This window comes from Periophthalmus magnuspinnatus, chromosome 15 (genome assembly GCF_009829125.3).
Source record: "Periophthalmus magnuspinnatus isolate fPerMag1 chromosome 15, fPerMag1.2.pri, whole genome shotgun sequence".
NCBI lineage: Eukaryota > Metazoa > Chordata > Actinopteri > Gobiiformes > Gobiidae > Periophthalmus > Periophthalmus magnuspinnatus.
The window spans coordinates 14,035,855-14,060,055 of NC_047140.1; the positions used below are offsets into that span (position 1 = coordinate 14,035,855).

At 38.4% G+C, this 24,201-nt stretch overlaps 1 protein-coding gene across 2 annotated transcripts in view; it reads left to right on the forward strand.

Annotated features, from left to right (window-relative positions):
• Positions 1–22,745, forward strand: part of xpo1b (exportin 1 (CRM1 homolog, yeast) b) — a 53,777-nt gene extending 31,032 nt beyond the window's left edge. For both annotated transcript variants that reach the window (XM_033979388.2, XM_055227336.1), the window contains 14 exons: positions 1,339–1,536; positions 4,934–5,072; positions 5,219–5,400; positions 6,045–6,201; positions 6,363–6,526; positions 7,196–7,330; positions 7,731–7,914; positions 9,564–9,670; positions 10,239–10,433; positions 12,887–13,055; positions 14,590–14,724; positions 16,260–16,419; positions 18,006–18,102; positions 19,921–22,745. In XM_033979388.2, the coding sequence (XP_033835279.1) occupies positions 1,339–1,536; positions 4,934–5,072; positions 5,219–5,400; positions 6,045–6,201; positions 6,363–6,526; positions 7,196–7,330; positions 7,731–7,914; positions 9,564–9,670; positions 10,239–10,433; positions 12,887–13,055; positions 14,590–14,724; positions 16,260–16,419; positions 18,006–18,102; positions 19,921–20,067 (2,169 nt within the window). In that variant the 3' untranslated portion in view covers positions 20,068–22,745. The remainder of the gene's footprint in view (positions 1–1,338; positions 1,537–4,933; positions 5,073–5,218; positions 5,401–6,044; positions 6,202–6,362; positions 6,527–7,195; positions 7,331–7,730; positions 7,915–9,563; positions 9,671–10,238; positions 10,434–12,886; positions 13,056–14,589; positions 14,725–16,259; positions 16,420–18,005; positions 18,103–19,920) is intronic.
• The last annotated feature ends 1,456 nt before the right edge of the window (positions 22,746–24,201 follow it).

Genomic DNA, 24,201 nt, shown 5'->3' on the forward strand with positions numbered 1-24,201 from the left:
GGGATGAGGCTGAAACGAAGATGAACCGGCACTGAACAGGGTGTAGAAACGCAGATGATCTCGCCCTGAGTGTGTGGTCCTGCCTCCTCTTATACACAGCAGGTGGTGGTGATCGCGCTGATGAGCTGCAGGTGCGCGCAGGAGGAGCCAGGAGCTCAGCCCAGCTCGGCAGGTGAGGGAGGGAACGAGCAGGACAGGAGGAAAAACGTGGAGCAGACGGAGCGGATCATGACAGTATTAAAGAATCAATGCCGGAAGAAAGTCCAAAATCCTCTGGCGGGCCAAAATAAATTGGCAAAGGGCCAACATTTTCCCGCGGGCCGGACGTTGCCGACCACTGACATAGACCAAAGTCTGTGTAATCCCTCAGTCATCCAAAGTTATATCTGTCAACTGGACAAAAAGTTGTAAAAGTAAAGACGTTTCCCTGCTAATCCAAGCCACTTCTTCAGTTCTGGTCAGATTGCTGGTGGACACTGTATGTCTAGTTGCAGGGAGGAGCTAACTACACTGAAACTGTAAATAGCTATTGTTTACAGTTTCATTTTTAATGGGCCTAATGGCTCGCTCTATTGTTCTCTTCATTGGCTTTGGGTCTGGAGTTAATATATTGGGGACAATATGCACCCACGGACCACTATGGATACTACCTGGACCAGCTTCCATATTTTGAAAGGTCGATATAGTAGTTATCGTGACAGGCGTAACTAGTACATCTCAGCTGATCAAGTCCCAATGTCTAACTTTTTAGCCAAAAAACAGACTAAAGTAAAAGCTTTTAATTTTTGTTTTTTTGTTTTTAGTGCACTGGAAAACTACGAGTCCTTACAGTGAGCAGGCTTGCACCTCCACAGACCTAACTCTTACTTGGTTTGGAGGAGGGCAACACATTAGGGCTGTAATCAATTAAATAAATAGTTTGACTAAAGACAAATAAAGACCGATAAATTAGTCAAAAAGGGGCATGGCAAAAGCTCCATAAAAATTACCGTACATATTTCTATGTATCTAACCCAAACTGCATTCACAAGATATAAAGACAGATTAAACTTGTTGAATCATGAGGGGTTTTTTTTTGTTTTTTTAACATATAAAAAATACCAAATTCTGTAGGTCAATCAATAACTTTCTGCTGTTGTCTGATATCATTTTATTTAGTTTATAAGAATTTATAAATCAGCCAATGCAAATTTTCATCAACTAAGACACCACTGACCAATTAATCAACTACATTTTCCACAGCATGGCATAGAACACAACTATCTCTATGATGATGAATGTTCAGAATGACATTAAAATGCCATCAGCATGTTGTTAACTTTGCCTTGTTGTCTTTAGGCTTTGCACTACATGCTGTTGGTCTCTGAGGTGGAGGAGACAGAGATATTTAAGATCTGTCTGGAGTACTGGAATCACCTGGCTGCAGAGCTATACAGAGAGAGTCCCTTCTCCACCTCCACGTCTCCTCTGCTTTCAGGAAACCAACACTTTGATGTGCCCCCAAGAAGACAGCTCTACCTGCCCGTTCTGTCCAAGGTAAGGCAGCAACGCATGGTTATCGTGATCCGTATATCTGAACATACTGTACAAAATGTGTGCGTAAATGTCTGTTTGGGTGAATGCTTTCCGCTCACAACTTGCCTCTGACCTGAGCAGTATCATAAAGAAGCACATTAACTGTTGTGCACATAAGCTCAGCTTTAATCGTATGTGACTGTCACAGGTACTATACTATAAAAAATATGTAGGACTCTTAAAGGTTTTTATAGGTTCACAAAGAAATCAGCACAGTGCTTATGTTACGATAGTAGCCTGCTAACGCTGCTAAGTAGTGCTATTTGCCTGTGTATGCATTGTAACTTATTGTAATTGACAAACTAATTTATTGACTGAATGGAGCAACAGGAATGGCATATCCATATTGGTGAAAGTGTGGCTGTAGTAAAAGTAAGGGGACACTCTCTGTTATACTAAAAATGTCTCTTTAGCAGTTAGCACGGAGCGCGGTCTGCAAAGACGAAATGATAAATATTAAAGACAGGTGCTTCTCTAATAAAAAAAAAAAAAAAAAAAAGTAGGCTATACAAAAAAAAATGCTGTGAAATGAATTAGATTTACCACTATTATCAAACCCCTGTAAAAATAATGTCTGGTATCAATATTGGTACTTGATATCAGTGAGTACTTAAAATGAAATATTCGTATTTGTTTTGGAAAAAGTGGTATCGCTGCATCCCTATTAGTTATAGACAACTTGAACCAAAAAGAAAATGTCTTATTCTGTGTAAAACCTGCTATCCTCTACAAACATGTTCTGAAAATGGATGGGAGTTCTATCTCCTTTCAAGTGTTGAAGCTACAGTATGTATTTTTTTTAGCTAAAAAAAAAAAAAGACAAAAATAAAAGCATGTTTATGTGTGTGTGCACTGAATACATAGATTAACATGCATCCTTACTCTGATTGCATCTTGCATCTCCACAAACTCTCATTTGGCCTGGAAGAGGGCCTCCATATGCTTGTTTAAATTGAAATGTTGTTTCTTTGACTATAAAATTCCATAGTATGGTATAAAGCATACAGAATGTTGTGAAGTTTTAACTTTTAATTTCAATGGAATCATGCAGGTGATGTGACAACTCCTGAAAGTTACATACTGTGCCTTTACTGCTTCTTGACAGGTTTAAAATGTAAACTGAACATGCTTGCCACAAAAATCACAGTTAGATTATTTTTAGGGCCCAAGCACGAATGTGTGTGGAGGGTGAGTCAGGAACTTGTGTGTACAATTTTGTGGAAAATCAAGCAGTAAACAATATTGTATAGACAAGTAAGTGGGATCAATAATTAGAGTTCAGTGAGCTCTAATTTTGAGTGAAGAAAAAATAATCAAAGACGGCTCAGTAGCACCACCTCAAAAATCTATTAGCATTGCACCAATAGGAGTCCAGTCCAGAAGACAGTAGACAAATGAAACTTAGCATCAAAAATAGGTCACGTCAGGACATGTTAAAAAAAAAATTATATTATGGCCCCATCCTAAACCCTACAGGAAGTTGGCCATATTGGATCAAACCTGGGATTGACAAAATCACTAGTCTTAATCTTTTGACATCTCCTCCAACAGTCCCCTCAACTCCCCCAGCATCTTTCATCTTATCTGTCTGGCGGGACCTTTGAGTCTAGAGTCTAGTCTTTAACACAGGAAAATAACTGACGCCCATATGTGACACCAAGTACCATTAAAATAAAGTTGTTTAAAGATTTTTTTGTCATCTACATACCAAAATATAGCATGTTTGTCTTGTCTGTGTAGACCCTCAGTCGTCCAGGTCTGATCCATAGCAAACAACGAAGTTAAATCTGTCAACTGGACAAATCTTGTAGGAGTGAAGACGTTTCGCTGCTCATCCAAGCCGCTTCTTCAGTTCAGAACTGAAGACTTCAAACAACTTCGTTTGCCATGTTTGTCTTGGTGTGTAATTAATTTGCAATAATTTTGGGCTTTGGGTGTAGCCTTAGACTACATCTTTTATTATTCAAAAATGTATACAGGCATAATCTGTTTGTAGACACTGATTAAAAATGTCTTTTATTAAACTTGTCAATAGTTTGGCGTATTCTTACTATTATTTTGTTGACCAAGCACTTGGAGCTTTCTACCAGGACAGTTGCCTAAGAGGTCTTGTTTTGTAAGCCCAGTGAAGTATTACATCACAGAAATTGCCAAATCTTCTGGCAGACAGAGCAACCAGGTGGTGGCTCTAAAATCACCAAAACACAGTTACATGGCCACAAATCATCACTAGATAAAGATGTTTGCTCATTAGTGACAATAACAACAGCCAGTCAGTAACAGCCAGATGCTGTTACAGATACTGTGAAAGTCTTATCAGTTTCAAAACATATTGAATATTTGTTTAATTAAAAAAAAATAAAGATTTTTTTTCTCTCATTTTGTTCATCATTTTCAATCTGTGTTTTTAATTTAGTTTAGTTCTCATCATCATCATCTTTATTTGTTTAAGACATTTCTGTCTTAAGTCCACAAAAGCAAATCAAAGTACGCAAGTACCCTGATTTATAGGAATAAATTATACAATGCATTACATTCAGTCATTAATGAGAGCAATTCAAACTGTCCACTGACCCAAACACTCACACAACATTACACATACAATACAACCACACACCTCAATAATGAGCATTAGGTTTGTAAATACCTAATCTTGAGTTAGATGAAGCTATTATTTCTACATATTACTATTACATCAGTTCATAGCTTTCAAAATGCAATATACCAATTTTGAAGTGTGTCGTATTGCATCTCATTTTAAGTGCTGGTATGTTTGGTTATTCCACACCCGTGAATCCACAGCATAGCATGAAATTAGCTTACATTTGTTCAATTACACATGCTTTATTGCTCTAAAACACCTTGGAAAAGCATTCTTACTGTGAGTGGGGTTGCCTAGTCTCCATAAATCTGATCTGTAACTTGAGATAGTTGTGTCATATGCTTATTTCCATAAAGATGGATAGCTTTAATTCCATACTGTGGCATGTATGTTTTAATTGTAGGATTCTGTTGTCCACATTTTGTGAACATGTTTGTAGAGGTCTTTTAAAAGGTATGGCTAAGATGTCTTAAAATTTACCCTTGGGTGCAAATACAAATATTCATTTTCAGTAAGCGTCATTCATTATGACATGTACACAACCAATGAATACAGACAAAATGTACAAGCTTTCAGTTGACGTCAATTAGAAAGAATGGCTGTGGTCTCTGTCCCTTTTGATCCTACATTTTGTTACAGCAATGTAGAATTGACCTGCTATTGAGTTGTATCTTAAAAGTACTGTATACTAATCAAAAGTGTTTTTACTTTGGTATAATGCTTTACGGTTAGTGTAAATATATTGTCTTGTCTCAGGTCCGTTTGTTGATGGTGAGTCGAATGGCAAAGCCGGAGGAGGTTTTGGTGGTGGAAAACGACCAGGGAGAAGTTGTACGAGAATTTATGAAGGACACAGACTCCATCAACCTGTATAAGAACATGAGAGAGACTCTGGGTAAGAATAAATATAAACCTGTACAAGAACATGAGAGAGATACTGGGTAAGGCACCTGGCACATTTGCCTGGCTCCAGTAGGGCTGCAGTCAACTATAGTAGAGTACTTTTTAAAATCTCACTAAATTACCCATCTCTCTCTCCAGTGTACCTGACTCATCTGGACTATGCAGACACAGAGCGCATCATGACAGAAAAGCTCCATAACCAGGTGAACGGCACCGAGTGGAGCTGGAAGAATCTGAACACGCTGTGCTGGGCCATCGGCTCCATCAGTGGAGCCATGCACGAAGAGGATGAGAAGAGATTCCTCGTCACCGTCATCAAGGTAAACACTATAAAATATTCAATGGGAGGTTGGTGTAGACCTGGTTTGGACCTGGTTTTGACCTGTTCATTGCCATCAACGCAGAGCAGGGGATATAATGAAAGTGACAAAACAGGAGAAATAAGCCACGATAACACGTATAGTGAGGAGGAAATTAATGATTGCTGTTATATTATATTAGATAAAAATATATTGCAGACTAATCAGCTTTGTAAAATAAAGAGCTGTGGCTAATCCTCACGACATATGTCCAATATATTTGTAAAGTCCACAGTCGATATTGAAACATTGCTAAAATCTGATGCAGCTTTTTGGCCAATGGGCGAATGTGATTTCTACTTTGGTGACGTTTCCTGCACTATTTGCGATGCAGTGCCACTTCAGGCGAGGGGTATACTCTATTTCTCTTAGTTCAGTTCATTTGAGCTGAAGTGTGGTGATCCAGACCAAATGAAAACTGCAACAATGTTTAAACTTTAGCTCCTGATCGAGCCAGTTAACCGAAACTAAGAGGAGTGAAAGCACTCTTGATCATCAGTAAAGTGTTGAGGATCTTCACTTCTGTTGTCTTTTTACAGGAAGTGATCGTGTCTATTTGTGTGTTGTGACCTGTTGATATAAATATTTTTTTTTATGTGTTCCAGGATCTGTTGGGTTTATGTGAACAGAAGAGAGGCAAAGACAATAAGGCCATAATCGCCTCAAACATCATGTACATCGTGGGGCAGTATCCACGTTTCCTCAGAGCGCACTGGAAGTTTCTCAAAACAGTCGTCAACAAGCTCTTCGAATTCATGCACGGTCAGACATACAACTATCTATCATAGAGCTATCTTTGTCAAATTGGTATTTTTGATTAATTATTATTTTTTTCAGTTAGAGTCTGTAGTTTTTTTTCATCTGATGCTTAGTAGTTAGTTTTAGCAGTAATTTTTAATCATATTTTATATTCTCACTCGCAGAGACCCATGATGGTGTGCAGGACATGGCGTGTGACACTTTTATAAAAATCGCTCAGAAATGCAGACGCCATTTTATCCAGGTCCAAGTGGGAGAAGTGATGCCTTTTATTGACGAGATTCTGAACAATATCAACACCATCATCTGTGATCTGCAACCACAACAGGTCTGGAAAAACTGCAATAAAGATTTGGTGTAGTCCTGGTTTAGTCCTGGTTTAGTCATGGGTTAGTCTGGATTTAGTTGTGGTTTAGACCTGGTTTAGGCCTGGGTTTGTTTTGGATTTATTTTTGATAAATCTAGTTTAGTTCAGGTTTCATTCTGGGTTTTTGGCCCGGTTTTATACCTGGATTTATTACTGCTTTAGACCTTGTTTTGACTTTGTTTAGTGGTTTAGACCTTGTTTAGTAGTAGTTAAGTACTAGTTTAGTCCTGGTATAATCCCTGGTTTAATCCCTATATTTAGAGTTTAAACTTGGCTCAGACCTGGTTTAGTACTAGTTTACTCCTGGTTTGTCCTTTTTTGTGGTATTATTCAGGTTTAGTTCTGGGTTTAGTCCCCGTTTACTGCTGGTTCTGGTTCAGTCCTATTTGAAACATGTTTTAGTCCTGGTTTATTCCTAGGTTTGGATGTGACTTGGATCTTTAGTGCTAGTTTAATCCACTGCACACATTATTCTACCACAAGGGGGGATATTCAGTGTTGCAATGCAAAGTTCAAGAACAGCAATCCAACTAGAATATTAGAGAATCGTAGCTATTGAAAGTATATTCTCTGTGGAGGTATTTGATAATCTCTCGTCTTTCTCGTTTTATGTTTGTCCCTCATCTCTAGGTGCACACATTTTATGAGGCGGTGGGATACATGATCGGAGCTCAGACGGATCAGGCCGTTCAGGAACACCTCATAGAGAAATACATGTTACTGCCAAACCAGGTGTGGGACAGCATCATCCAACAGGCCACCAAGGTAAGACTAGCAATAATTAATCAGAATAATCATGACAGATGCATTATTTAAATGATCGTTTCTAATTATCTGGACTATCCAGACTCAAACACATGCCAAGGAGATGTTATAACAATCATCGTGGTTTTATTAAGTTGAATGAACAATTGAATGAACAATTCAATAATTTATAATTTTTATCAGATAATACACTTTATTTGTAAATATTAACTTATATTTTGACAAGAAAAAGGTAAAAAAATGTTTTTAAAAATCTAACTATACAACAGAAATAATCGTTTAACTGACTACTCACTTACTAGTTGCAGCCCTAGTGATGTCATATCTGAATAAATATGAACAAAATATTTAAGAAGCATTTCATTTTTTGTTTAAACTGTCCTCTGCTTTGTCTCCTCAGAACGTGGACATCTTGAAGGATGCAGAGACGGTGAAACAGCTGGGGTCCATCTTGAAGACCAACGTTCGCGCCTGTAAAGCTGTGGGCCACCCGTTTGTAATCCAACTCGGGCGCATTTACCTCGACATGTTAAATGTGTACAAGTGCCTGAGCGAAAACATCTCTGCCGCCATACAGACCAACGGTGAGGGAGCAATGTATACAAAATGGACCCTGTGTAGAACGTGGGTAGACCCTGCATAGACCTTGTTTAGACATGGTTTAATCCTGGTTTATTCCTGGTTTAGTTCTGGAGTTGTTGTGGTTCAATTCTGATTTAATCCTTTTATATTTGGTTTAGTTTTGGTTTAGACCTGGTTTAGACCTGGTTTAGACCTGGTTTAGTACTAAAGTCCTGGCTTTGTTTTGATTTTATTTATATATTACAGTATGTTCTGGTTTAGCTCTGGTTTGGACCAGCCCTAAATATTTAACTTTTCTAAATGTGTATTTTTTGGTAAGTTTATGTTGATTTGATTTTGGGATTTGTGAAAATTGTATTTAAATGGGCCTGGTGACTCATCTCTGCGTCTGTCTCAAACTGAAGGAGCTGCTGCAGTGCACACATCACAAAACTATTGTAAAAGCCAAAAGTAAAATCTGTCAACTGGACAAAAAGTTATAGGAGTGAAGACTTTTCTCTGACCAGAACTGAAGAAGCGGCTTGGATGAACAGATTGCTGGTGGACACTGCCTTATATCTATCTAAAGGGAGGCACTAACTACACTGAGACTGGAAACAGCTATTGTTTACAGTTCCTGTATGTAGGCTTGGTGTATTGACCTACACTCAGTGTGCACTGTGCCTGAGTCATACTTAGCATAGTCATTCACTCACACATTAAGAGTTGAATGACTATGCTAAGTATGACTGAGGCACGTGCACACTGGGCTTGGATGAGCAGCAAAAACGTCTTCACTCTTACAACTTTTTGTCCATTTGACAGATTTTAGTTCCAGCTTTTGTAACTAGTGGAATGGGTGTGTCCTGCTTGTCTCCATGGAGATGTTGTTGCTTTGCTTAGAATGCTTAACAGTATGGCATTAAACATATCTATATACATGGAGACAAGCAGGTAACATCACCTGGTCAAGATACTGGTCATCTGTGGAGTTGTGTGTCCGCTCACAGTAAGAATGCATGTATTTCAAGGCATTTTGTTAGCTGCAATTAAATAAATACAAGATAAGTGGAGTGCCATACTGTGAAACATTCCACGCAAAAAATAGCATCTCCATCGAGACAAGCAGACACTCCACTAGAAGAGTTGCATAGTATAGTTTTAAGATTATAAATATTTTGTTCCGTGTTACAACGTTTCCTCTTCAGATAATGCCTGAAGTGATTTTATGATTTTATGTCATCCATGCATGTTTGAGTAATTTTGCGATCTCTCCCGAGCCCAATTCGAACATTCCTTAGGATTAGCTGTAAGACTCCGTTTAGTGCTCAGCCCTCAAGCCTACATCAGCCATGCTCCCAATGCTCCCACACAACAACTCTCAAAGCAATACACTACAACCTGACAAACCTGATACGATGTGAAGTAGTTTCATTAGCGGAGAGCAAAGGGAGGGAAGACTTGGAGCATCAAAAATGAAAGTGAAACTTATAAAACGTGTTGGTATGTTGTTTTGGGGGAATATATAGCATTTTCAAAACAATAAAAGGTAACATGGTGGTCTAAATGGTTATTTGTTAGTAGTGAATACCACAGAGTAAAATACCCCTCTTTAAAATCATATTCATATATTCATGAATCGTAATAATATATTTCCTTCCTGTTGTTTCAGGGGAGGTGGTGACAAAGCAGCCTCTGATCCGCAGCATGAGGACAGTCAAACGGGAAACACTCAAACTCATCTCCGGATGGGTCAGCCGCTCCAATGACCCACAGATGGTGAGAGGCAAAAAATAAATAATTGTGTAAAATGTTTGAGGTGTATAGTGGAAATGTAAATTTCACCCGAGAATTTGAAATTCACTCTGGCTGTGCACATTTTTTCTGGTTTGAACCTGGTTTAGTTCCAATCTAGGCTTGGTCTAGTCCAGGTTTAGTTCCCAGTTAGTTCCAGTTTCATGCCTATGTTTGATGTGATGTGTGTGCATTTATGAATGCAACTGTATAATGTAATTACAGCTGCAACAGTTAATCTACTAATCGGGATGACTATAAAAAAAATTGGAAAATTGTAATTGTTATCTGGATTATACATACTCTAAGAGATGGGAAAATACCTTTTATAACAAAGACAGTGGCATTATTAAATCAAAATATTTAAAAAAGAATAGAAGAAGAAAGCACACTTAATACTCTCTACTTAGAGGCCATATTTACCATATTTAAACCTTTATTTGGTTAAAATATATTTAAAAAGTGTACAATCGTTTGATTAGTCGACTACCAAATTAAACGTTGCAACCCTAAATATAATGCTTTACGCTATCTCTTTTCCCATGTTTTCCAGGTTGGGGAGAACTTTGTGCCCCCCCTGCTGGACGCTGTCCTCATAGACTACCAGAGGAATGTCCCCGCAGCGCGAGAGCCTGAGGTCCTCAGCACCATGGCAACCATCGTCAACAAACTGGGCGGACACATCACCTCGGAGATACCGCAAATCTTTGATGCTGTTTTCGAGTGCACACTCAACATGATCAACAAGGTACAGAGTTTAATTGTGATAGAGATCCTTAAAGGTGCGCTATAGGCCTGTGTCCTGCTTTGGCACGAAGCGGTATGGTCACAAAGTGTTATTAGTGTCTTAAAGCAGAGCTATTCTGCAAAATAGACTTAAGAGTTTTAACCAGGTTTTAGCTGTTTCCTGTCACCATTTACCCCTTCTAAGTTGTATTTGGACTGATTTGTGCATGTTATGTTCAAGAAGCCATTTTGGGTTAGCGTATGTCACGGCCATTTGATTTTCATTTTTGAAACGGGAAATCCCAAATCGGGAAACTTTTGTTTTGAGATTGGGAAACAGAAAACAGCATAGAAAACTTGGGAAACAATCTGTTATTTGTTTTGGGTTTAAAACCAAAATTGGAAAACAAAAACTATTTAATTGTAATTGGGCTAAAACAAATATCCAAATTCCAAACAAAAACAAATATCCAAATAACTGGGGAAAAACAAATTCCAAACAATTTCTCCACTGGAAAGGAACCCCAAACAAATAACGGATTGTTTTCCAATTTTCTATTTTGTTTTGTGATAAGGAAGCGAGTAATTGCTGTTTTGTGATTTTGGATTTCCCATTTCAAAACAAATATTAAATGAGCACGACGTACATGGACCAGTGAAGTTGTTTGGAAATTGGATCTTTTATGTTTGGCCTTTTTTTTTTCGTGGAGCGGTGCTCAAAGCCCCGTGCCAAGTGCCTACTGAAGCTCTTTCAGGGCCCAGGCACTTGTTGCTGCACAGAGACAAAGTGTGGGGACCTGAGCTGCGTGCGATCGTAGATACTCTGTCTTCCTGTGGCCCTATTAAACCTATTTGAAACTGAATGGTCAGAGGCAGATTGGGGATCACTGCTCGAGGCTGCTAGACAGAAAGCTGTGGTTTAGCAGGATTGGGGAGCACAACGGAGCTTATACCACAATGGAATAGTCTCTAAACACAAACTAAACCTGGACATAACTAGGTCTAACCCGACACCCCGCATATAACTGAACCAGGAGGACAGCCCCATGCACTGTGATTCACACTATCCAAAACTCAATTTGCTCGTAACTTGTGAATGTTGATAAAATAAATATGTACCCAAACCCATATGGACGCAGTGTCTCACAGTCCATAACGAGGCAGTAGTGTACCAACAGCGTTCAAGTGGGGAATGTACCATCAAAGCCCCGCTCTCCAGTGTTCCCCAGCCCCATTGAGGCAGCTGAGTCGGCTTTCTGTCAACAGCGTATCCAAGATCTCATGCTGCCCAGATTCCCTCACCTATGCGCATCTTTGCCTCTGCGCGGCACCCAGTCCCCGGGTTCGGAAAGTGATTAGCTTTACTGGGCACTAGCCACAGGGCTTTGAGAGCCACTTCCTGAGGAAAACATGGGCAAAAACCAAATAAAATTTTGACTTCCAATTAAATTAAAATAATGTTACATTTTTTGTTTTCCAATTTTGGTTTTAAACCCAAAACAATTTACTGGCTTTTTTCTGTTTCATTTTGAGATTGAGAAACGGCAAACAGTAGTTTCCTTTTTTGGATTTCCCATTTCAAAACAAAAATCAAACGGCCGGGATGTACACAAACCATTTTGCCGATCAACCTGTTTTCACCACCACCTGCATATGCCCACTGCTCTGTACTTAATTTGTTCTTCAGTTAAGAAAATGTTTTTCTTAAAACATTTTGATGTGCAACAATCCATAGCAGTTTTCTAACGTGCAAGTCTGCAGAAATATAAAATATTTTTAAAAGATATAGAGAAATTCATTGCCATACTGTGGAACATTCTAGGCTAAGCAATAGCATCTCCAGTGAAAAAGTTACATAGCGTACCTTTTAAACTGTAACTGAGGTGGGACAAAGATGTGGGATAAACACATGGTTGTAAACACAATATGCAAATGCTTCGTTTAATTATTGATCTCTGCTCTGTGTTACAATATATATGCCACTTGGCTTTTTCAGTTAATAAAAATGCATTAGTCTTATAAGTCACTTTACAGTTTTGTGCACTATTCCTTCCATAGTCAACGGTAATTTACTATTGTAACCACAGTTGCCCTGGATTAGATTTACAGAAGCAAGGCTGCCAAACTGCACCATTGACCCCTCCGGCCACCACCAACAAACACAGGAACACCACATTCATACTAGGCACCGTGGGTAAAGTGTCTTGCCTGAGAACACAACAGCAGTTTGCCCTAGAGCTACTGCTGTCCTACTGTGATGCCTTTTATTCCCAGTGGTCTCCCATCAAAGTTTGAACAAAGTGAACAAACTCCATCTTGTTTGTTATGGATTGAAGATCTCTGCCAGATGGCTCATCCGCTTCACTGATGCTTAAGCAAAACCCCCTCATATTTCCTGGTTCTTTATACCATCCATGACTTTTATAAACCATATAATGAACCATGTAATATACCGTGTCTTTCTCTCTCTTGCAGAACTTTGAGGAGTTCCCAGAGCACAGGACTCACTTCTTCTACCTGCTGCAGGCGGTAAACTCTCACTGCTTCCCTGCGTTTTTGGCCATTCCTCCAGCCCAGTTCAAACTGGTTCTGGACTCTATCATCTGGGCCTTTAAACACACCATGAGGAACGTGGCAGACACCGGTGAGCAACAGTTAACATTTGAAGCTAATTGTAAAACTATGGGAAATTTTTTAGATGTTTTTTTTTATTTTTTATTGCACTTATTAACTGCTACCACATAACATATTTAGATCACTGTGTTACCTTTTATTGTTTTAAAAATTCTATATTCACAGAAAACAACATATTAAAATATTGAATAATTTTCACTTTTGTTTTTGATGCTCTGAGTCCCTATGCTGACCGTCCCTGTCAATCCCCGCTCAGAGCTCTGTCACAACACAATCAGCATGCATTCCACTAATGAGACTACTGCACATCACAGCAGTTTTGTGAAGCTGTAGTGTATTGTTTTGTATCATGCTTTTGTATATTTATGAAAAACTGTTGTGTGAGAGCATGGGTGACGTAGGCTTGTGGGCTGAGCTTTGGACAGAATTGTACCGCTAACCACAAGGAGGGTTTGAATAGGGCGAGAGATCGCTAAATTATTCAAATATAAATGGATGACATATAAAACCACTTCAGGCATAGTTTTGATGAGGGAACAAAGCTATAACACATAAAAAGGCTATAACACATACAAAATGCTTCAAAAAGTGGACTTCGCATAATACCCCCTCTTTAATTACTTATGAGCGCTTTTTTGCTGTTTAGGTGGACTATACATTCCAACCAATTGGGTAGCATTTCCTGTCTTTGATTTATAATGTTTATTTCAGTTTCTCAAGTAGGTCATACCCCTGGTATTTTAAGTTTGCCACAGCTGCCTTGGGCACTCACCTTAAGTAATATTTGTCTTTTCAAATACCACTAGAAACCAAATTAGGGCTAAGTGGTCTAAATGTAGACCCAGAAGACCCAGAAACAGGTTTAAAACAACACTAAACCATGGATTAGGTATTTCTAAATGATTATTAATCCAAAAGAGGATAGAGGAAAGGATAGATTTCTTTCTAAATACTCAATTTCTCAAAATAGTCATGTCTCGCACGTCGTACTACCAGCAGTCAGTACATTTTGCAAAAAGATTTTTTGATTGATTGATTCATTTATATCGATCACAGGTATTATTATTCAGCAACGTTAATATTTAATTTGCCAGATGACCTAAAAGGTGTAGGCTGAAGTTTAAGCTTAAGTGGAAGTTTCACCCTTCACCCTAGTAGTTAGTTTGCACCCGTTGAGTCCTAGATGTTATTAATGCAATGTTTTATGGCGTAAAGATTATCATAGAACCAAGAAATAACCACAAATTTCCCAGCAGTGCAAAGAAAAAGTGTCCATGATAAATCCTGACACAAAAAATATTGTTGCAGCTTTCATATATTGATTGATACGATAAAGATAGTAATTATTGTGACAGGCCTAGTTAATACCTCTGTGTCATAGCATCATCTTGGAAACTGTACAATACATTAACAGAACAGTAAAGTACAGCAACGTACTATGACACAAACTGAGGAACTTGATAATCCCCCTGGAAACCCTTGGCATATTCTTTAATACATATTTACTGTCTTAACTCTTTTGTATATATTGTCTGTGTGTTTAGGTCTTCAGATTCTGTACACGATGCTCCAGAACGTGGCTCAGGAGGAGGCAGCAGCTCAGAGCTTTTATCAGACGTATTTCTGTGACATTCTACAGCACATCTTCTCTGTGGTCACAGACACCTCACACACTGCAGGTCAGATCTATAGTAAAATAATCATGCATTTTATTTTATTGGTGCCTTTTTGACTCTCAGGGTCAAGTTAAACGTGAACTGTATGTGCAACAGGTAGGACATCCTCCAATAGAAATGTCAGAGATGTAATTGCTTTGCCTGGAATGTTCCATAGTGTGGCATTAAACTTATCTATCTCCATGGACACAAACAGGTGACACCACCAGGCCAAGTTACAGATCAGATCTGTGAAGACGTGAACCTGCTAAAATTAAGAATGCTTGTTTTCAGTTTATTTTTGAGCAATAAAAAACTCTTAATGCAAATGCAATGATTGATATGTTTCACAGTATCATTAAGCCCCTCCAACCACCAACGACACTCACATACCACATTCATAGTAGACACTGGGTGAAGTGTCTTACCTAACGACACAACAGCAGTACATATTAGACACATTTCTGCCCCACTTTGAATTTCCGCTGGTCTCCCATCCAAGTACTAACTGGACCCCGCCCTACTTAGCTTCAGACATCAGACAAATTCCTACGTATTTACTTTCATCTGCAAAGATATATTATTCTGTAATTCTTTAAGTATTAGAATTAACTTCCTAAAAAAAGAAGTTTAAACCACAATCTTTCAGTCACCACGGGTTTTAGCAGAGCAGAGGGTTATGAATGGACAGTAACACTACAAGGGGTGAGTGGGGATAAAATTAGAACATTTATTTTGAAACTGGGCCGAAGCGTCAATGGGATTCTCCAGTGAAACCAGAGCCACTTAAAGCTCTTAGAGTCATGTGGAGAGAGTCAACTACAGGCCAAACTGTAGAAGCATGTGGAGAGAGGAGGCTATCTGATCTGATACGTAGACTTCTGTAGAAAAAATATTAAAACAATTTTATCAAAGGAACTTTATGTATGAGTTTAAGTTGCATACACATGACCCATCTGTATCTTCAGATATGATGTAAACATGGTCACATATATAAACTCAAAGTATAGCTCTTTACAACTGCAAAATTGTAAAGAGCTATATGTAAAGGATTAATTCTTAATTATACAAACACTGGACATGGACAAGTTGTTGGTTATAATTTGTTGTTTTGGTTCTCAAGATGATTATTCAGTCAGAAAGCAAAATAAGCCTCACATGAGTCTCTCAATTGGATTGCCAATTTCAGTGCTGAAATACAGTTGGTTTATACCTGAAAGGAATCTGATCTGAATCCTCACTACCTAAACCACAGGACCACAGGATCATTAATCAGTGCTAGTGCAGCCTCTGCAGCTCAGTGAGTGAATTCTGGAGATTCTGAGCTTTCAGATGAAGCATGGCCTGTGCCTATATTGAGAATAAGAAAAACTTGTATGTGTCCTCTATCTACAGGTTAAGACACTGGCAACCCACGTACAGTATGATTGTAGTACCTTTTTTAAAACTCTTAACAGCACAGACCACATAGTTACTTTGATATTTGAACTTGAATATTTGAAAGACTGAGAAAAAATTATTTAATTGGAAAGTTAATGTTAACTCGTGTCTTCTCTCAGGCCTTACGATGCATGCATCCATCCTGGCTTACATGTTTAACCTGGTGGAGGAGGGAAAGATCACAACAGCCCTAAACCCAGCGACGCCCTCCAACAACCAGGTCTTCATCCAGGAATATGTGGCTAACCTGCTCAAGACCGCCTTCCCACACCTACAAGAGTGAGTACTAAGGACTGGGCTGGGGACTGGGCCAAAGTATTTGAACAATTAAAAAAAACTAAATTAAACCTGATTTAACATATTTTGCCGCTTGAAATTAGTTCTGCCGTCAACTTAATTTTGCACTGGGGGTCCCAAGTCAATAGCATGGTTATTTGGGGGGTCCTGATATGAAAATATAGCTTAGTCCTGGTCTAGTACAGGGCTTCACAAAGACAAAACCAAGACTACCTTCCCGCACCTACAAGAGAAAGTGCTAAGGACTCAAACCAGGAGTAAACCCGGGGACTAGACCAAGACCTAGACAAGAACTGGACTAGGGCAAAACTAGGACTAAAACAGGTCTTCTTCTAGTACAATACAAGCAGCACCTCTACACACAGTGAAGATAATGAATGTGTAAATGTGTGAAAATAGTTAATTGTCAAATGGCTCCATGGAAACTCCTGTTGTCATAGAAACGAGATGAGTGAATTTGTTTAGAGAAACAGAAAGTATTTGTAAATGTTATGGGAGAAATACCAGAGGATGCAGAGGAGAGGGTTAGACGGAGCAGAGGATGCAGAGGAGAGGGTTAGACGGAGCAGAGGATGCAGAGGAGAGGGTTAGACGGAGCAGAGGATGCAGAGGAGAGGGTTAGACGGAGCAGAGGATGCAGAGGAGAGGGTTAGACGGAGCAGAGGATGCAGAGGAGAGGGTTACAGGGAGTAAATTATAATATTTTTGTCATGGTTTTGTTCAGTCTCATATTTTTTCTGACTACAACTATATAAAATGCGTTACTTTGATTTAAAAGACTGATATTTTTGTGAAATAATAAAAACTAAACGTAAATGGTAGAAAGGAACGGGATGGAGACTTTCCAACCCCAGAGCCCTAACAACATCATAAACAAACTAGGGTTGTCAAGAGTATCGGAAATGAGATACTAATCGATACTAAAACTAGTATCGAAACATCATTATTCAGGTATAAGTACAATAAAGTCACATTTACAGGACAGAAATGAATCTTTCCTGAACAGTTTTTAAAATGATCTTGAGCTGTATCAGAACAAGTAAACGACCACATAGTCGTCCAGGTAGGTCCCATAATGGTTCATGGACGGGTAAGGCAGACCTCTTTCCCAATGTTGGACTCCCTCAGGGCAGCTCTTTGTCACCAGTCGAAATGAGTTTCCTCCGCAGGGCGGCGAAGTGCTCCGTTAGAGATAGGGTAAGAAGCTCAGTCACATGGGGGGAGCTTGGAGTAGAGCACCTGTTCCTCCATGTCAAGAGGAGCCAACTGAGATGGTTTAGGTCATTCCCAGGCGTTCCCAGGCCTGGGAGCGCCCCAAGGCAGAAGTGTCCAGGGTGAGTCTGGGAATCCCTGCTTAGACTGCTGCCTTCACGACCTGGGCTCAGATAAGCGGAAGAAGATGGGGATGGTATCAGAATCAGTATTGAGTATCTGGTCTATAAATCCTTAGTATCAAAATTTTGCTGTGGAAACATTTTAAAAGAAAATAACAAAATACATTAACATATTTAATATCATGTTATTGTGTGTATAATGTATAATTTAATTGTTTCCCTGTCTGCTCCCAGTGCCCAGGTGAAGGTGTTTGTGACCGGTCTCTTCAGTCTAAACCAGGACATTCCTGCATTCAAAGAGCACCTCAGAGACTTCCTGGTCCAGATCAAGGTGAGTCAGGAATAAACCAGGACTGAAGCAGGTCTAAACCGGGACTAGAACCGGGTTGTAAACCAGGGAATAAACTAGGGACTTTCACAAACAGATCCAATATTTTGGGTGCATTGACAAAGTAAACCTGAACCTAAACTAGGTCTCAATCAGGACTAAAACAAGTCTAAACTGACCCATAGGACCAACCTTGAACCTGAACCTGGATTGTACCCAGACCTCAGGACCCAGTCTAATCCAGAACTAAACCAGGACTTGATCTGTTTAGTCCCACAAAGTTGATAGGAGGTTATCTGCATACTCTGCATACTGTGGTTCACTGTTGTTTCCTTAAATAACTTTTTCCTTTAGAGTGGGTTCAGTCGGAGAGGATCATGGGTAATAAATGAACCATGTTTCTAATATTAGCTTTATCAAGATAGTTTAAAGGGGCAGTGCCCATTTTAAAGTAAAATAAAGTGTCCCAGTACAAATATATTATAAAATCAGCTCTTAAGGGCAAAATAAAACCACTGTAATTGTAAAGTATTTTTATCCTCCACAAACCAGGAAATAAGGCTGGTGGCACACTAGTTGTTGTTCACGGTGGTGTGATGGCCAAACCTTCTCTGGTCTCTGAAAGTTGTGAAACTTGCTTATAAACTCCTCGTGGTGAATAATTAGGAAGGATTAGGATTAGATATTAAGAATGCATACGGTGAGTGAGAAATAACTTTGAAGTACTGCAAACTATTTAAAACTAGTGTTGTGTTTCACTTTTAAAATCAGGTACCGTGTCCTTATAGTCCACTGTTGTGACCCTGAGTGACCCCCGAGGTTATGAGGGCAGTGGAACTATATCGAGGAAGTAATCAAATCCAGTGAGAACTATTTCTGTCCAATTACTCAGATATAAAAATGGCTTTCAACACTCACTCTTCACCTCCATACAGTACAAGTGAGGCAGCAGAGGTTAGAGAGCAGACCAGGCATGCTACCGTTGTGTTCATGGGCAAGGCACCTGACTAAACCCCTCTTGACTAGTATGAATGTGGTGTGTTAGTGTTGGCGGTAGGAGGGACAGATGGTGCAGATTTGGGAGCCTTGTTTCTGCCAGTCTACTTCAAGGCAGCTCTGGCATTCACTCCAAATGAATAAATAATGTCTTTACCATTTTGTAAAGAACATTTTGAATGACTAGTTTAAACCTGTTACACTTGATAATGCTAAAGTATCTTAAAAACATGTGTGGAACATTCTCCATGACACATGTCAAAGTTTGAGTTGAACTTTTGATCTCCATGGCTTTTGGGTGTTTTGTTTTGGGTTTTTTTATCCCCAGAAATATTATACGGTGGGGCTTTAAAGAACTATATGTAGCCTGCGCCCCTATTGTTTTAAATAAAAGTACGACAAAATCTTACATAAAGTTCCTTTAACTACAGACATGTTCATTATCAAAAATCAAATACATGAAGATTTTTTTTTCATGTATTTGAGCAAAATTTATCCAAGTACCCAAGATATATTATATACGCAGCTCTTGAGGGGAAAGTTCACTGTCTGCAGCTTTTTTGTACAAGAATGTGTTACCATCACAGCAAAACTGTCTCTGACAGTTGTGAAAACCACATGTAAACTCATCGTGCTGAATAAATAGGATGTTCAGAATCCATAAATTAAATGAGGAAAACTTTAGACCACTGTAAACCTTTTAAAATGAACTAGTTCTGTTTTTAAGACTGTTTTAAATTAGTTGCAGTACTTTTAACACCCAAACTGCTCCCCCAGTCTCTGTGAAGGCCCAGGGAAATAACAGTTTGTTGTTTTGTCCTATAGGAGTTTGCAGGCGAGGACACAACAGACTTGTTTTTGGAGGAACGTGAAGCGTCTCTGCGTCAGGCCCAAGAGGAGAAACACAAAATCCAGATGTCTGTGCCCGGAATCCTAAATCCACATGAGATTCCCGAGGAAATGTGTGACTGAAAACGCCCCAAAAACCACCCCAAAATCATCTTAAAACCCACCTCCACCCTCCAACGCACCGGCACTGCACAGGAGCTCCACATGAGGGCGCTACTGTGTGACCAAATGCCAATAACTGTCCTCTGTGGCTCTTTTTAACGCATTTTTTATGGGGAATTTTCTGTAAATTTTTCCGGAAAACCTTCTAATTTTTTGTGTCTTAGGCTCATACCAATTGCATGAAGTTTAATTATTATTATTATTATTAGGATAAGGTTAACCACGAGATTCTGTTCCTCAATTTAATGTTGTTTATATATATATATAAATATGTTAAATATAATAGCAATGTTTGTGAGAAATATTGGCTGCGTTGGTGGGGCTTTTGTAGCTGGTTAAACGCGGCGTCGAATGTGAATTTAAGAATTGCGAATGAAGGCTTAATGCTTAGATGCTCTGCACTAGTAAAATTAGGAAAAAATACAGCTTTGAGATTTGGGCCAAACTTGGTGGAAATAATGTCAAAGTAAGTAGTAGAAACTGCTAAATTTCAAGGCAATTTACTTTGTAAATCAAAATTGGGGCAGTTTAAAACTACAGTTCCTTCAGCAATAACTAAATAAATCTGCAAATGATATGAGCATTGTATACTTCCCAGAAATAGTAAAAAGTCAATTATTAGGTCCAATTATTTACTTTTGATATGAAATTTGAAATAATAGGACAACACTGGGGAACAAAAATCTCTTATACTCATGAAAATAAATTGTCAGAATTTTGGGGATTTTGAAAATAGTTTTGCTGCGAAAGATCTATTAGCACTATCTGAAAAGATTGATATGGAAAATGATATATGAAAGTTGTGTATTGCAGTTGGCTGGAATCCAAAGAATATACTGGGTTGGACCACATTTCAGAACAAACTATGAGCTGGAGCACAGGTCAGAGGTCTATGGTAGAATTTGCTATTTAACTGTCAGATTGCAGATTTTATCTAGTTTATGGTTAATGTCTCATGACTGAATCTATCCACGTGAAACATAAACTGGCACAAAGTTCAATGTCTTCTCTGTCAGTATAAATAAACATAAGTGAAATTGTGTTTTCACAATAGCTTCACAGACAAATAACGATAAGGTTCAACATTTGTGGCTCATGATTGGATATTTCTTTCAAAAAGAGTGAATCTCTTAGAGTTTTATAGACCCCATCCGCTCATCTGAAATTATGACAAAGTCTAGAACGTGAATGTAACTTATGCATTTGACCTTATTCACTCCAGTTTTGCCTGAAACTTCTCTCGTCTGTTCTCCTGGTTGTACACGTGCAGAGGTGTTCTCTTGAGTGCACATCGCCCCCTGGAGGCTGTGGATGAGTGTCGCACGTCGACATGCTTTTGTTTTCCTCTGAGAGGAGTTTCTTTATGGGACAGTTTGGAGCGGGACGTATTTATGGTTGTTTCTTCATCTTTATAACGAACTTTGGTTGAACTCACGTGAAAATGGTTTGGAAATGTACTAATTTCAAAAATGCAAAAAGTGAATATCGAAATGAGTTCAAATGACTTGAAATTTTAATGTTAAGCTTAGTTTCAGTAGATTTAACCTTTTTAGATTTAATTGCTCGGTCTAAATTATGTAATTTTTTTTTTTTTTTTACCAGTTTCAAGTTATCTTAAAGGTTCACTATGTAACTTTTCTAATAGATGATCCACCACACGCTTGTATCAATGGGGATGTTATTGCTTGAAATGTTTTGCGGTAGTGCATTAAACATACCTATCTTACATTTATTCAATTACACTTGTTTTATGCAAAAAAAAGATATGCATTCTTACAGTGTGCGGTCTCTCATCTTCACAGATCTGACCTGTAACTTGGCCTAGTTTGTCAATTGCTTGTCTCCGTGGAGATCGATAAGTTCAATAACATACTGTGGAGCATTCAAAGCAAGAGACAAGCAGATGGTGTATGTTTCGCCAGAAAAGTTACATAATCCAACTTTTATAGTGTAACACAATTCAATAAGACCAAAATCTCACCGACACACTGACAAAAGCTGATACTTTTTTTTTTTTTTTTTTTTTAAAGCCTCAGTATGTCACTTTTTTAGCCAAAAAAATAGACTTTGTTTATTGCACTGAATGACATGCATGCATCCTTAACATGAGCAGGTTTGCACTCTCCACAGACCTGACTCTTTATTTGTCCTGGAGGAGGGCTGATCTCTGGCTTCCATTGGCTGTAATGTTCCATAGTATGACTTAAAATGGATACATCTTCATGGAAAATGTGTATGGTTTTAACTTTCCATTTCCTTGAAGTCATTCAGGTGACATGCAACCTCCAGAAAGTTACATATTGTATCTTTAAACTTAATCTCGACAGAAAAAATTAATTATTTTAAACTAGTCCAAACATCTGAAATTCAGATTATAATCCTGGTTTCATGTCATTTCCCTCTTGTTTGTTGTTCACTTTGAGATGTTCGTTTACCGCGTGGTTTGGCTCCAGTGACGCTTGGAGCGAACTCTGGTTTACATTTAAATTTGCAATTCTCATTTGTTCGAGTTCTGTCCAAATGCAGAGTTTTTTGTTTTTTCGCGGGGGATGAAATAAAGCGTCGAATTAGGAACCTGTAAATGACCTGGTGTTACTCTGTTGTGAACTTTTTGAACTGATTAAAGTTGAATTTTATAACTCCGCCATTGAAATGACTCTTATTTGGTAATTATTTAGTTGTACATTAAAGGATGTAAGATTGTTATATTAAATTGGCCTATTTATGATATATGAGGTAAACATGTTAAAAATCAAATATAGCTTTAATTAATAACAATTCTTATGCTAATTTATTTTAAATTACAAAAACATTGGACATGACGACCATATTGTTTGTTATAATTTGGTGTTTTGGTTCTTAAAACAATGATCCAATCAGACAGCAGAATCCGCCTCACATGCCCCTCACTTGGGTTGTCTGTTTCAATGCTGAAATCTAGTTGGTATATTAACCTCCTGAGACCCGAGCTCTTGCAGGACTTTATTTGCAAAACTATTAAGTGGTTGAACACATATATTGTAAAAAGCAAAATGACAATAACAATAAAAAAAATAAAAATAAATAATAATAATAAATATACAAAAAAAATACAAAAATATAAAATCAAATAAAAATAAATAAATAAAATAAGATAAATTAATTAAAATAAAATAAAAAAATAAATCAAAAAACAATTAAAAAATCTAATCAAATAAATAATAATAATAATAATAATAATAAAAAATAAAATAAAAATAAATTAAAAATAAAAATAAATATTCTAAACCCCTAGAAATATTCAAAATTGAACATGTTCTTGTTGCTGTTCTTCTAAAAATTTGCACTGTGGCCTAAACAACCCAAAAGGTGTTGTCCACAGATGAGGACACCAGGTCTCAGGAGGTTAAGTTAGGGGGCAGGTAGAGGGCAGATAAAGGGCAGGTAGAGGGCAGGTAGAGGGCAGGTAGGGGGGCAGCGGGTGCACAAGCGTGACTGCTTTCTCATTCATGGGGGAACCTTGTTCTCGCAGCAGCCACAACTCCCGTGTCACCGAGCTATCCTGCACTACAGAACCCAAGAGGCCAGCAAAACCCGCGACCCCACAACCCTGGAGCCAACCCAGAGACACTGAAGGATGGGTCAAATGCAGAGGACACATTTTTCAATAGAAATATCTTTATCAAATTATGAACGCTCTCAAAACCTTTGGGAGTTGTTCCTTTAAATTTTGCACCAACCTATTGCTATGATCTGTCTCCACCTCAATACAGTTCAGTTGCACTTTTGCTTTGATATTAAATCCTGGATTTCTTTTTCCTGTTGTGATTTGGTTCAGTGAAACTTAATGAGCAAAGGAGAGAGGGCAGTTAAACACAAGTGGGTCAAAGTTCACACTGAAAACTCTATTTAAAGTAAAGCAGCACCATGTACTGGACAAACACCTCTGGTGCCATTCATTTATTCATTCCTGATTTTATTATTGATGCATGTGGTCAGTGTAAATGTAATTACAGTCAAAGTTCAAGTTCTCAAATTGGCAATTTTCACATTCAACCATTTATGCATAATACAATAATAGGATGAACATTTTTTAATTATTCTCTGGGCATTTTG